Below are 12,291 nucleotides of genomic sequence, written 5' to 3' on the forward strand. Positions count from 1 at the left end.
GTCTACATCGATTGGGATGGGAAATTCCAGTCAGAACTCAAGTCCCTGGAAAAGCTGATACGAATACTGTAAAGTTAACAACATCCATGCAGAGTCTTCACACAAGGCACTGCAGAACTAAAACTAGAGTACAGAGTTGCCAGTTCATCAATCATAAACAGAGCGATATTCATCAAATAGCTGCACATTTCAACAACTAAACATTGTGAGAGATTGAAGAGCACATAAGGGTTTTTCATTTTATTTGGTTGGATTTTGCTGCTGTCCTGCACAAAGGGTTAACTCAGCCATCATCCAACTCCCTTCGTGCAAGTAAATCAGCTCGCTCACCAACAGGTGGCAGTGTCTCCATGTCTGCAGTTAAAAGGCACAGCATCGAGGACTGGACTTTGCACAACCACACTGATGTATATCTTCACCACACGGACTGCAGCAGTTCTGAGAAGGCGGCTCACCACCACCTTCTCAAGGGTAATTAATGCTGGTCTTGCCAGCGATGCCCACATCCCGTGAATGAATAAATAAAAAATATGGACCATCTTCTAGGGTTTGTGTATATTATGTACAAAACCTAGACTGGTCAAATTTACAAAAGCACAATTCCCCCTTTAGTTGACCGTGATTTTTTTTTTTAAATAGCTTTGGTGATGCAGCTTTTTCTGCCCTCAAAAGAGCAGTAAATTCAAATCTCTCGGGCTCCACAGGTCTGCCCTTTCAGGCACCACAGCTCTCTCCAGTGAGAGAAATTTAATTTAATATACTACAGCAAGTGTAGTGGGAGATGGGTGTTGGAGAGAGTAGAAGATATACATCACTATTTAAGGTGCTGTGGTTCTGAGTCACTCCTACGCTCTCTACTCTGGCGAAAAGTTGTCTATTGAACTCGAAATGCTGTGGCTTAACATGGAGGCCAGCCGTAAAAGTCGACAAAGACAGTACTCGACCTGCAACTCTTGTGTCGCAGTTTTATACACACGTACAAGATGATCCCTTCTACTTCAATTCCCAAACTCTAGCATAAATTTCTTATCCTATACACAAGTACTCTGCATATGCTAAAATATGTATCCTGAAAAAACAATTACAGGCTTCTCTGCTCCCCCAATGAGAAGTACTGCTGCAGGTCAGGTGTACACAGGAAACGGAGTAAGGCCGCCATCCATGTCACTTATTGACAGTAATCGCTCAGTGCAGTTCAAATCTTTGGTGGTGCTGAGGTATGTCCAAAGCACTAGGCCGCAGGCTGTTGGAAAGGCCTGTTAACCTATTTCCCCACACGAGGCAGAAGAGTCTCTTGTTCCCAGTGCGGAATCTTGCTTGATGGCGTCACAGTTGAGGAAATTGGGCATGGAGGTCAGCACGGCCGATTTGTGGTGATCCCAATCTTCTGACCATTAAACGGAACAGCTGGAAAATTGGGAGTGCCGCGAATCAGGCAAGTGACCGCTATGGCCGATTCTCTCCTCTGCGCTCGCACTGAATGGAACTCTGGGCTGAGAGACCTGCCTTGCAACAAAATGGTGACCCTGTTTATAATGGACAGGTAAACAAGTTTGTTCGGCATAACGCACAAAGGAAATCTTCCCACGTGCAGCATCGATGGCCAACAGCAAGGAGCTGAGTAGCCTGAAACAAAAGAGGAGAGAAAAAAAAATGGGTTGTGCCCTTCTATCACCCTCGCTCTGCAGGTGACTATTTCCCCCCCACCCACCCCCGGTCCTCCTCCACAACCCGCTATGCAGGGGACTATTCCCCCCCCCCGCTCCCCACCCTACCTCTATCACTGCTCTTCAGACTATTAGCGCACCCTCTCCTCCCCGCCCCCACTCTGCTGCAGACTCTCATTAGATTTACGAGGATGTTGCCTGGACTGGAGAATTTTAGCTATGAGGATTGATTGTACAGGCTGAGGTTGCTTTCTTTGGAACAGAGTAGGCTGAGGGAAGACCTTATTGAGGTGTATATAATTATGAGGGGCCTAGATAGAGTCGATAGGACGGACCTATTTCCCTTCACAGAGGGGTCAACAACCAGGGGGCATAAATTTAAAGTCATTGGGAGGAGGTTTAGAGGGGATTTGAGGGGAAATTTCTTCACCCAGAGGGTGGTGAGGGTCTGGAACTCACTGCCTGAAAGGGTGATAGAGGCAGAAACCCTCACCACATTTAAAAAGTACTTGGATGTGCACTTGAAGTGCCGTAACCTACAGGGCTAAGGGCCTAGAGCTGGAAAGTGGGATTAGGCTAGATAGCTCTTTGTCGGCCGGTACGGGCAAAATGGGCCAAATGACCTCATTCCTTGCTGTAAATTTCTATGATTCTATGATTAACAGCAGCTGGAGAACAGTGTAGCAGCCAGTCACTCACATTTCTTACAGCACCCTGTTAATTGACAAACTGAACAGTGCAACTAGGTGGAAAATTACCTAACAGATGTTCACACACATGCAGCGCACATGCACATAACACACACGTGCACAGGTGACAAACACTGCTTCCTCACCAAACACAGCTCACTTCATTATTAACGATGTCACAATGCAGCCAAGTACAAAAACTGCACTAAACAGCCACAAGATGGAGTCATCATGCCTAAAAAAGTTAAATTCACTTTTAAAAATAAACTATACTGCATAAGATACATAAAAAATAAATGATAGGAAAATACATTCCTTGCAGCAGTAGGTATATATTTGTGGATATTATTACTCAGCCTGTCCCCTCTGTACAATATTACATGTGTACAGAAGATGTGAAAGTTGCATTTCCCACTAGAAACAACGAGGCAAAATGAAGGTGACACTTTACCCGGTGTTTTAACCAAATGATGCAATTAGCAATGCATTGACACTCCAGTGAAGTACTGATGGACTTCTGCATGGCCATCCTTTGGCAGAGACGACAAGCTAAGGTTCAATTTGCCCGTTCAAGTGGCTCAGGTAAACATTAAGATCCCATGATGCTACTCTTAGAACAGGGAGTTCTCTTGCGTCTTGGCTAGCATTCCTCACTCAACCAAGAACACCAAAATACCCAATAGATTAACAAATTAATTTCATTTGTTTCTATGGGACATTGTTGGTATAGAATGGGTGCTACGTCTGTCTATACAAGAATAATTATTGGACTTCCAACAGTAATTCATTGTATGTAATGGGCTTTGAGATGTTCTAACATGCTAAGGCACTATATAAAAGATCTGCAATTGTCTCTTTGCTTCTTTCAATCTCTAACTCTGTATCCTTCTCAACTGTACATAGACGTCATACTTTTTTTCATTGTGGTGTCTTTGTCTCTGTGTCCAACTCTTTCTCCAGCACTCCTTCGCTAAGAGAAGAGGTTCAGCATGCTTCTAAACTTTGGAACTATTGGTAGCAAAGTCCAAGTGTCACATTTTGGGGATTTGTATTAGATATTCTACTTGGTTTCAGCGTCATTGACCACTTCCGCAAGTGGACTTTGTGTGTCTTTATCCCAATATCTAGGTAACTGATGAGGAGATCCCTCATCACTGTTATGCTGGCTGACTGGAATGTACCATAGTCTGCCATGTGATTTGCCTTGTTCTTGGTAGGCAGACCAAATATACATTTTATCAGCCCAAGAATCAGGCTGTAAACCAACAACTCATTTCTCAACAGACCTTGAAAATTCACTTGTTACATCTGCCATGGATTAAAATTAGCCCCATTTTTTCACTAGCTACAAGTCATAAACTGACTGTTGGGCAAGTTCAAGTAGCCCAACAGAAACCTGGAACTGGACACTCCTGGTCATAGATTTGGCTAAAGGACTACAACAAATCATTGATCCTGCCTCTCGAGTCAGACCCAAGCCACGTCTTCATCCCAGACACAGGTATCAATTGAGAGTCACTACCCCAGCATGTCAATCATCTGGGAGGTTTTGAAACGTAATGAGATGGCTTGGTTTACTGACTTGTACCAAATAATTTGAATGACAGGCCCCCATTCATGTGCATACCATATAAACCAAGGACTTCCAGAACTTGCATGTCTCTGCCTTACCCGAAGGTGCAGATTTTAGCCAGACTGCAATGTAAATTCCCTCCAGCTCACAGGAAACAGTTAGCAATAACAGATCATAACCTTGTGTATGTTCTGTGGCCTAGGATACGGAATCTAAAAATCGCTGGAGAAAGGGGAAGGTCTGTGCCAGAGGGAGAGCATGCAAGAGAGAGAAAGGAGCGAGAGGGAGGGGGAGGCGAAGAAGAAGAAGCGAGAAAGAGAGAAAAAGGAGAGAAAGTGAAAGAGAGAAGAGGGGGAGAGGGGAATAGAACAAGAGCGGGGAGGGAGGGAGGGGGAGGGAGAAAGAGTAAAAAGGAGAAAAAAAGAGAAAGAAAAAGGGAAGTGAAAAAGAGGACGGAGAGTGAGAGAGGGGGAATAGAGAAAGAGAGAGAGACGTCCTCACCATTAAATTCATACTCAAAACCAACGGATGCTTATTTGATACAGTTGCTGATTGTGTTGACCTGACCTGGATGAAACCACTTCTGTGGTGGAAAATAGTCACGATTGGCTGATTCTCATGCCTAATTCTCAGAAAGAGAGAGAAGGGCCTGGCAACTAAAAAAAATGTAATACAAAAATTGCAGAAACACAACATGCAAGGTGGCTGATTTTCAATGCCTTTGTCTGGTGTTAATGGACAGTACCAGCCTCACAATGGGGTTGTCATTCTCACGGTCCAATTAACACCAGAAAGGTGGTTGGCTCCATTTTGAAAGGAGCCGACCACTGGGTGTCCAAAGCACTCGCCTGTTTCAGGCAATAGACCGCTTTTATTATGGAAATCAGGGTCCTGTGCCATAAATAGAATCCCGATGGCCATTTAGGCGGTAACTGCTCAGAGCCTGTACTGTGCACACTCCGACCAGCTGCATGAGTGATGGAACTGAACAGGCCTGTCAAAGGTAAATGTGGGCCTTAGAGGAGCAGGAGTGGGCCTTAGAATGCGCTGGGACCCCCACCCTCCACGATCGCAACCCCAAAATTTAAATGAGGCCAGGGCTTCAAAATCACAGGGTCCTCTTTACCACCGGAACGGGTGGCCAACCAGCCTGCTCACAAGTCAAATTCGACCTCAATATCTTAATGGAAATGGAGAGGTTCACTGTGAAAAGTAGATATGTCTTCTCTCTGTAACAAACAAACATGGCAGCTATTTCACACAATGTCTAAACAGATTAAGTCAAAGTTCTGTGGCTGAAGGGGTCAATCTGAATATAAATGAATTTATTTTAGTGTCATGAGCTGCTCGAGAAATTACAGTGCGAGACAGAGCTAGAGACGTCAGTCAAGGAGGATGTGGTGAGATGAACCATAAGCTAACAATTAACGGTGATGTGAATGAAAACCTATAACATGATCCAACTAGGGTCAACTATTCCTTGTCACTAAAAGATCCAAGACCCCCAAATTCTTGAGGGTACATTTTCTTGGCACAAGTGCAATGGAGTGAAACTCTTATCCAGTTCAGCCTCAAACTGGAGACCCAATCCCAAATTTCTGGGATGGGGTCATTAGTATGGCAAGGACAAGTCCATCAGCAGTACCTCTCTGAACCACCAACCACAATGGAAGAGTGGTACCATGCCAGCTGATGGTTGGAAGGCGGCCCAGTAAATTACGTGAAGGCACGGGTTCTGCTGAAGACCATGGAGGACATCCAGGCTATTCCCTGGATAGCCCAGGAACTCCCCAAACATGCTCCCTGGACACAGGAGCAGGCATATAACTGAACTACACACCATTCTCCACTGGAATTTTAAGGGTCACAGCAAATGGGGTGCAATGTTGACCTAACTAGGTTCTGCCACCAAACTCTTGCCCCCTCCACCCAGGTGGAAATGGGACTTTTTGACCTCTCCAGCTCCAGGAACTTTGCCCCTTTGCGTGGGGCTTCCGATTGGGAGTGTGGGATTGCAGAGCTTAGCCGGTATACGTTTTAACATAAGAATTAGGAACAGGAGTAGTCCATCTAGCCCCTCGAACCTGATTTGGTCCCCATAAATTTCTGATGGGTTTGGTTGAAGAAGCTACAAGGACACTCCGTTACATAGATAATGCTGGTGAGGAACGAGAATTGCAAGATGATAAGTTTCATTTTTAAAGTGATCATAAATCATCTAACCTTGAAATCCATCTTGATTAATGTCTCCAATGCTGCTGACCGCGTGACCAAACATGGAGCCCATTGAGCCATTTAACACCAGGTTGGGTTTCTCCGAGAACTTTCCTGCCTCATTCATGTAAATATACACAGCCCCACTGATCTCCTTCTTGTGGTCAAAGTAGTGAGGAGCCCCGACAATAATGTCTTGCCAACTGTTTGGAAAAACAAAGCACTTTATTAAAAAAAAAAGTTTTTTTTAAACAAAGTAACACAATTAGATCATCTACGTAATTTACTTATAGTCTAGCCCAGCATGAACAGATTACAGTATGGTCTGTTCATCAAATATAAAATAAGCAATATATGAAGTACTGTGAGATTTGAATCTCCACAATATTTCATTGAAGGGGAATCTTACATGTTTATTTTTACTACACAAGTTGCTTGTGCTTAAAAGAGAAATCCGGATGGTAATTGAATGTCCATTGTGAGCCATATCAATCAGAAAGATCCTTGTCTCCACCCCGAGCTTATGTTGTGTTAGCTGACCTCAGCTGAGATGATAGTAGCGGATGGCACATCCATGGGCGAGGAAAGGAAAAAGAATCAGCGAGTGTTCCCCATTGCTAATCACTATGCAATATCTGTGTGTGGGGCGGTGGGGCTGGGAAGGGCAAATATGTGTACAGACATCAGACGTGAATAGCATAGAGATCACCTGTGGACCATAGTCAAATAACTGGTGGTCACATTGCTAGGTTCAAAGATAAAAAGTGGCCACTTGGGTGAAGTACTGGAGGGCAGCCAACACCTGTAGCAGCATACACCTGCAAAATTCAGTGCCTTCAAGAAAGAAAGAACTACTTGCATTTATCTTTCACTTTTGAAGTGTAGTCATGTGGGGAAATAAGGCAGCCAATTAGCGCACAGCAAGATCCCACAAACAGCAATGAGATAATTGACCAGATTATTTGTTTTTAGTTGTGCTGGTTGGGGATGAATGTTGGCAAGAACACAAGTAGGACGCCCCCCGCTGTTCAAGACATGCCATGGAATGTTTTACATTCACCCGAGGGGCCTCAGGTTAACTTATCTTAAAAAGATGGCCTCTCCGACAGTGCAGCACGCTCACTACTGCACTGAAGTGTCAGTTAGATTATTTCACTGGAGTGGGCCTTGAACCCACAACCTTCTGACTCAGAGCTACCACTGAGCCAACTTGGACACCATTCAGAAGAGGATGGAAGAAAATTGGAACGGGAAAAGGAAAGGCACCCGCTGAAGAAACATTCTAAAAGGTGAGATCATTAACAGAAGCATCAAACGTTCTGCATCACCCGAGACTGGGCTAGGAAGAAATCCAGCTCACATTATGTTGTGTTTACAGAGAGTGCATCCTCCGCTGGGTGGTGGGCAGGATAGCAATGCTTGTGCTGTGCAGCTGCACTGTACGATCTAACACAACTTCAACTCGTCAATGAAATATTTCTTTTTACTTTTTGAAATCTGGTTCTAAAGAAAGAAATGAAGAAGAAGTTGTAAGAAGAGCAAACCACTTAAAAAGAAAATGGGCAGTATCCAAAATATAAATCAAACGTGACTGAGCGTGTTTATGAGACTGAGGCGGGCACAATAAACAGACGACAAAGTACAAATGCAGTACCTCCTCAGTGACTCAGTCTGCGCTGTTAAGTGCGCTGAAGGCCAACAGGAACCGTTTTATTGAGATTGTGAAGAACAATTTACAGGACCTGATGCAAGGGTTTCCTCTTACTGCTGTTCATGCAATCGATCATGTGCTGATTTTCAGCTGTTTCATACAGAGCACATACAAGGAGAGATTTTCCTCAATCGTTAGCAGTATCTTGGAATCAAGGAAGACTTGCTTCCACTCTAAAAGTGAGTTCTTAAGTGGCTGAACAGTCTAATAGAAGAACCACAGTCTCTGTCACAGGTGAGACAGATAGTCGTTGAGAGAAGAGGTGGGTGGGACTGGTTTGCTGCACGCTCTTTCCGCTGCCTGCACTTGGTTTCTGCATGCTCTCGGCGTTGAGACTCGGGGTACTCAGCGCCCTCTCGGATGCACTTCCTCCACTTAGGGCGATCTTTGGCCAGGAACTCCCAGGTGTCAGTGGGGATGCTGCACTTTATCAGGGAGGCTTTGAGGGTGTCCTTGTAACGTTTCCCCTGCCCACCTTTGGCTCGTTTGCCCTGAAGAAGTTCTGAGTAGAGCGCTTGCTTTGGGAGTCTCATGTCAGGCATGCGAACAATGTGGCCTGCCCAGCGGAACTGACCGAGTGTGGTCAGTGCTTCAATGCTGGGGATGTTGCCCTGGTCGAGGACGACAACGTTAATGGGTACCTGCTGGGTGTCAGCCAGGTGCTCTGCACTGTGCCTGAAAAGAGCCAGTTGCTCGCAGTTTCCATCCCCTGGGTTATTTGCATGGCTCTGGTGGACTCCAGGCACAAGTCCGCCCCAAGCTGTGCTCTGCAGTTGTGCATGGGTAAATGAGAGTGGAAGGGCATCTGCAGACTGGTACTCCAAGCTGCCAAGAGCAGCAGCAACCAGAAGTCTTCAACATACTTCAAATCACCCGGAGGAGGGGATCTTTAAATAAACTGCAACACCTGCCCACATGTTCCTGAATGCGCCCCCAAGGAATCCCCCCACCCACACAGCAGCCCCTCCAGTCCAGAGGGGTCACAGAGCAGGCTATTGCACCAGAAACTGTGTCACGCGCCTGAATGCTGTATTGTCCAATGAGCAGAAGTCCAGGAAAATGAAGGAATCCGGGAATGTCCCCTCCCACCTCACTATAGTAAAGCTGAGATTCTGCCGACTGAAGATAGAGGCCCAGTTGATCCACTGAGAAAGACCCAGGAAAGTCAGGGGCAGCGCAATTTGGTGAAGACCTGGTGTAACGGACCTCCGTCCCTTTTTCCCTCTCCCCTACCCATTCTTTCCAAGGCACAGGGAAGAGGAATATCTCCTGTAATGCTGTCAAAGGAATGACGGAAGAAATATTGCCTTCTGTATTTGGCTCTCGTGTAGGGGTGTTCTTCTGCAAGTGTTCACATGTACACCGGACGTTCAAATCAGTACGAGTTTCTAAAACTACAAATCAGTGTCCCATGTGGCTTCACTGCTATGCAAGACTGAGGCAACACTATTCGGAGGTCAGGAAGCACCAACACTATAAATCTGACTGGTACACATGTTCTTGCATCCTATACAGGCTACAAAATCAGAACACATGCAATGCTCAGGTGGCGCACACACCGATTCCTGCTGTGATCAGCAGTATTGATACATTCAGAGGAACACTGGCACGCAGGCTGTGACTTGTTGGTCAGAGACATGTTTGGACACTAACAGATGCTCCTTTTTTTCACTGGCACGCTTAAAATGGGGACAAAGCTAATTCCTCCATCCAATTTGTTGTGCAAAATTAGCATTTTATTAGGATTAAACAAAATACAACTGAGTGATCATCATAGGCAGTCCCCAGGAATCGAGGAAGGCTAGCTTCCACTCCAAAAGTGAATTCTCAGGTGACTGAATAGTCCACTACGGGAATTACAGTCTCTGTCACAGGTGGGACAGACAGCCGTTGAAGGAAAGGGTGGGTGGGGAGCCTGGTTTGATGCACGCTCCTTCCGCTGCCTGTGCTTGGTTTCTGCACGCTCTCGGCGACGAGACTCGAGGTGCTCAGCGCCCTCCCCGGGTACTCTTCCTTCACTTCGGACGGTCTTGGGCCAGGGACTCCCAGTTGTCGGTGGGGACATTGCACTTTATCAAGGAGGTTTTGAGGGTGTCCATGAAACGTTTCATCTGCCCGCCTGGGGCTCGCTTACCGTGTAGGAGTTCCGAGCGGAACCACAGCTGAAATTTTTGTTGGTGGTGGATACCCCAGCCAACTAACAGAGAGACCTTTGGAGGTTATTTGTTTTGCAGCATAGCTAAAAATCCAATGAAAATTTCAAGCACTCTTGGCTGAACTGATGAGCCCAGATTGCCATGCCTATGGGAATAATGATGTTGTAAGAATATAGCACAAGTATCCTTTCAACATCATTAAATGTCCGTGGCGGAAAAGCTCATGCAGTCCGACAGCAGGCTGGAAAGCTCCACATTACCTACCTGTCATTGTCAAGATCAGCAACAGCCACTGAACTCCCAAAGTACGACCCTGTTTGACTTCCCGCTATAGTGTGCTCTATAGTTAGGTCGTTTGCTTTGCCCTGTCCAAGTAGAAACACCGCCCCTGTGTGATTATAGCGGGGGCCTCCCGCCACATAGCTGAAGTCCTCTTTATGTGTGATCTTCTTTCCAGCGGTGAGCGAGTATCCTAGGAGGAAAGGACAAGCTCGAGGTTAGCAATGAGAACATTGCCTCTGTTTTTATAGCCCAGGATCCCATGTGTGTTATTAATTGCTTTGTTAACCTGTCCTGCAACCAAGATTTGCGCAAAAACACCCCCAGGATCTCTCTGTTCTTGCACCCGCTTTTAAATTGTATCATTTAGTGTGTATCGTCTCTCCTCATTCTTCCTAACAAAATGCATCACCTTACACTTCTCTGCATTGAATTTCATCTGTCATCCTAGTCTGGGCGTTATGTAATGAGAGAGGATTAATTCGCAATCTTGTTGTGTGAGGCCCCTTGGGGAAGAGTGACCATAATATGGTAGAATTCTTCATTAAGATGGAGAGTGACACAATTAACTCAGACAAGGGTCCTGAACTTAAAGGAAGATAACTTCGATGGTATAAGACGTGAATTGGCTAGGATAGACTGGTGAATGATACTTAAAGGGTTGACGGTGGATAGGCAATGGCAGACATTTAAAGATCACATGGATGAACTTCAACAATTGTACATCCCTGTCTGGCATAAAAAATAAAACGGGGAAGGTGGCTCAACCGTGGCTAACAAGGGAAATTAGGGATAGTGTTAAAACCAAGGAAGAGGCACGTAAATTGGCCAGAAAAAGCAGCAAACCTGAGGACTGGGAGAAATTTAGAATTCAGCAGAGGAGGACAAAGGGTTTAATTAGGAGGGGAAAATAGAGTATGAGAGGAAGCTTACAGGGAACATAAAAACTGACTGCAAAAGCTTCTACAGATATGTGAAGAGAAAAAGATTAGTGAAGACAAATGTAGGTCCCTTGCAGTCAGAATCAGGTGAATTTATAAAAGGGGAACAAAGAAATGGCAGACCAATTGAACAAATACTTTGGTTCTGTCTTCACCAAGCAAGACACAAATAACCTTCCGGAAATACTTGGGGACCGAGGGTCTAGCGAGGAGGAGGAACTGAAGGAAATCCTTATTAGTCAGAAAATTGTGTTCGGGAAATTGATGGGATTGAAGGCCAATAAATCCCCAGGGCCTGATAGTCTGCATCCCAGAGTACTTAAGGAAGTGGCCCTCTAAATACTGATTGTATTGGTGGTCATTTTCCAACACTCTATAGAATCTGGATCAGTTTCTATGGATTGGAGGGTAGCTAATGTAACCCCACTTTTTAAAAAAGGAGGGAGAGAAAAAAGGGAATTATAGACTGGTTAGACTGACATCGGTCGTGGGGAAAATGTTGGAATCAATTATTAAAGATGTAATTTGGAAAGCAGTGACAGGATCGGTCCAAGTCAGCATGGATTTATGAAAGGGAAATCATGCTTGACAAATCTTCTAGAATTTTTTGAGGATGTAACTAGTAGAGTGGACAAGGGAGAACCAATGGATGTGGTGTATTTGGACTTTCTAAAGGCTTTTGACAAGGTCCCACACAAGATTAGTGTGCAAAATTAAAGCACATGGTATTGGGGATAATGTATTGACGTGGATAGAGAACTGGTTGGCAGACAGGAAGCAAAGAGTGGGAATAAACGGGTCCTTTTCAGAATGGCAGGCAGTGACTAGTGGGGTACCGCAAGGTTCAGTGCTGGGATCCCAGCTATTTACAATATACATTAATGATTTGGACGAAGGAATTGAATGTAATATCTCCAAGTTTTCAAATGACACTAAGTTGGGTGGCAGTGTGAGCTGTGAGGAGGATGCTAAAAGGCTGCAGGGTGACTTGGCAGGTTAGGTGAGTGGGTAAATGCATGGCAGATGCAGTATAATGTGGATAAATATGAGGTTATCCACTT

General features: G+C 45.2%; 1 protein-coding gene across 1 annotated transcript in view; it reads right to left on the reverse strand.

Annotated features, from left to right (window-relative positions):
* The window catches only part of itga3b (integrin, alpha 3b), a 185,904-nt gene that overhangs the window by 69,847 nt on the left and 103,766 nt on the right, over nt 1-12,291 (reverse strand). Inside the window, exons 6-7 of the mRNA XM_070864442.1 lie at nt 10,275-10,482; nt 6,153-6,346 (exon numbers count right to left, since the gene is read on the reverse strand). Of these exons, the coding sequence (XP_070720543.1) occupies nt 6,153-6,346; nt 10,275-10,482 (402 nt within the window). The remainder of the gene's footprint in view (nt 1-6,152; nt 6,347-10,274; nt 10,483-12,291) is intronic.

Source organism: Pristiophorus japonicus, chromosome 21 (assembly GCF_044704955.1).
Source record: "Pristiophorus japonicus isolate sPriJap1 chromosome 21, sPriJap1.hap1, whole genome shotgun sequence".
NCBI classification, from domain to species: Eukaryota; Metazoa; Chordata; class Chondrichthyes; family Pristiophoridae; genus Pristiophorus; species Pristiophorus japonicus.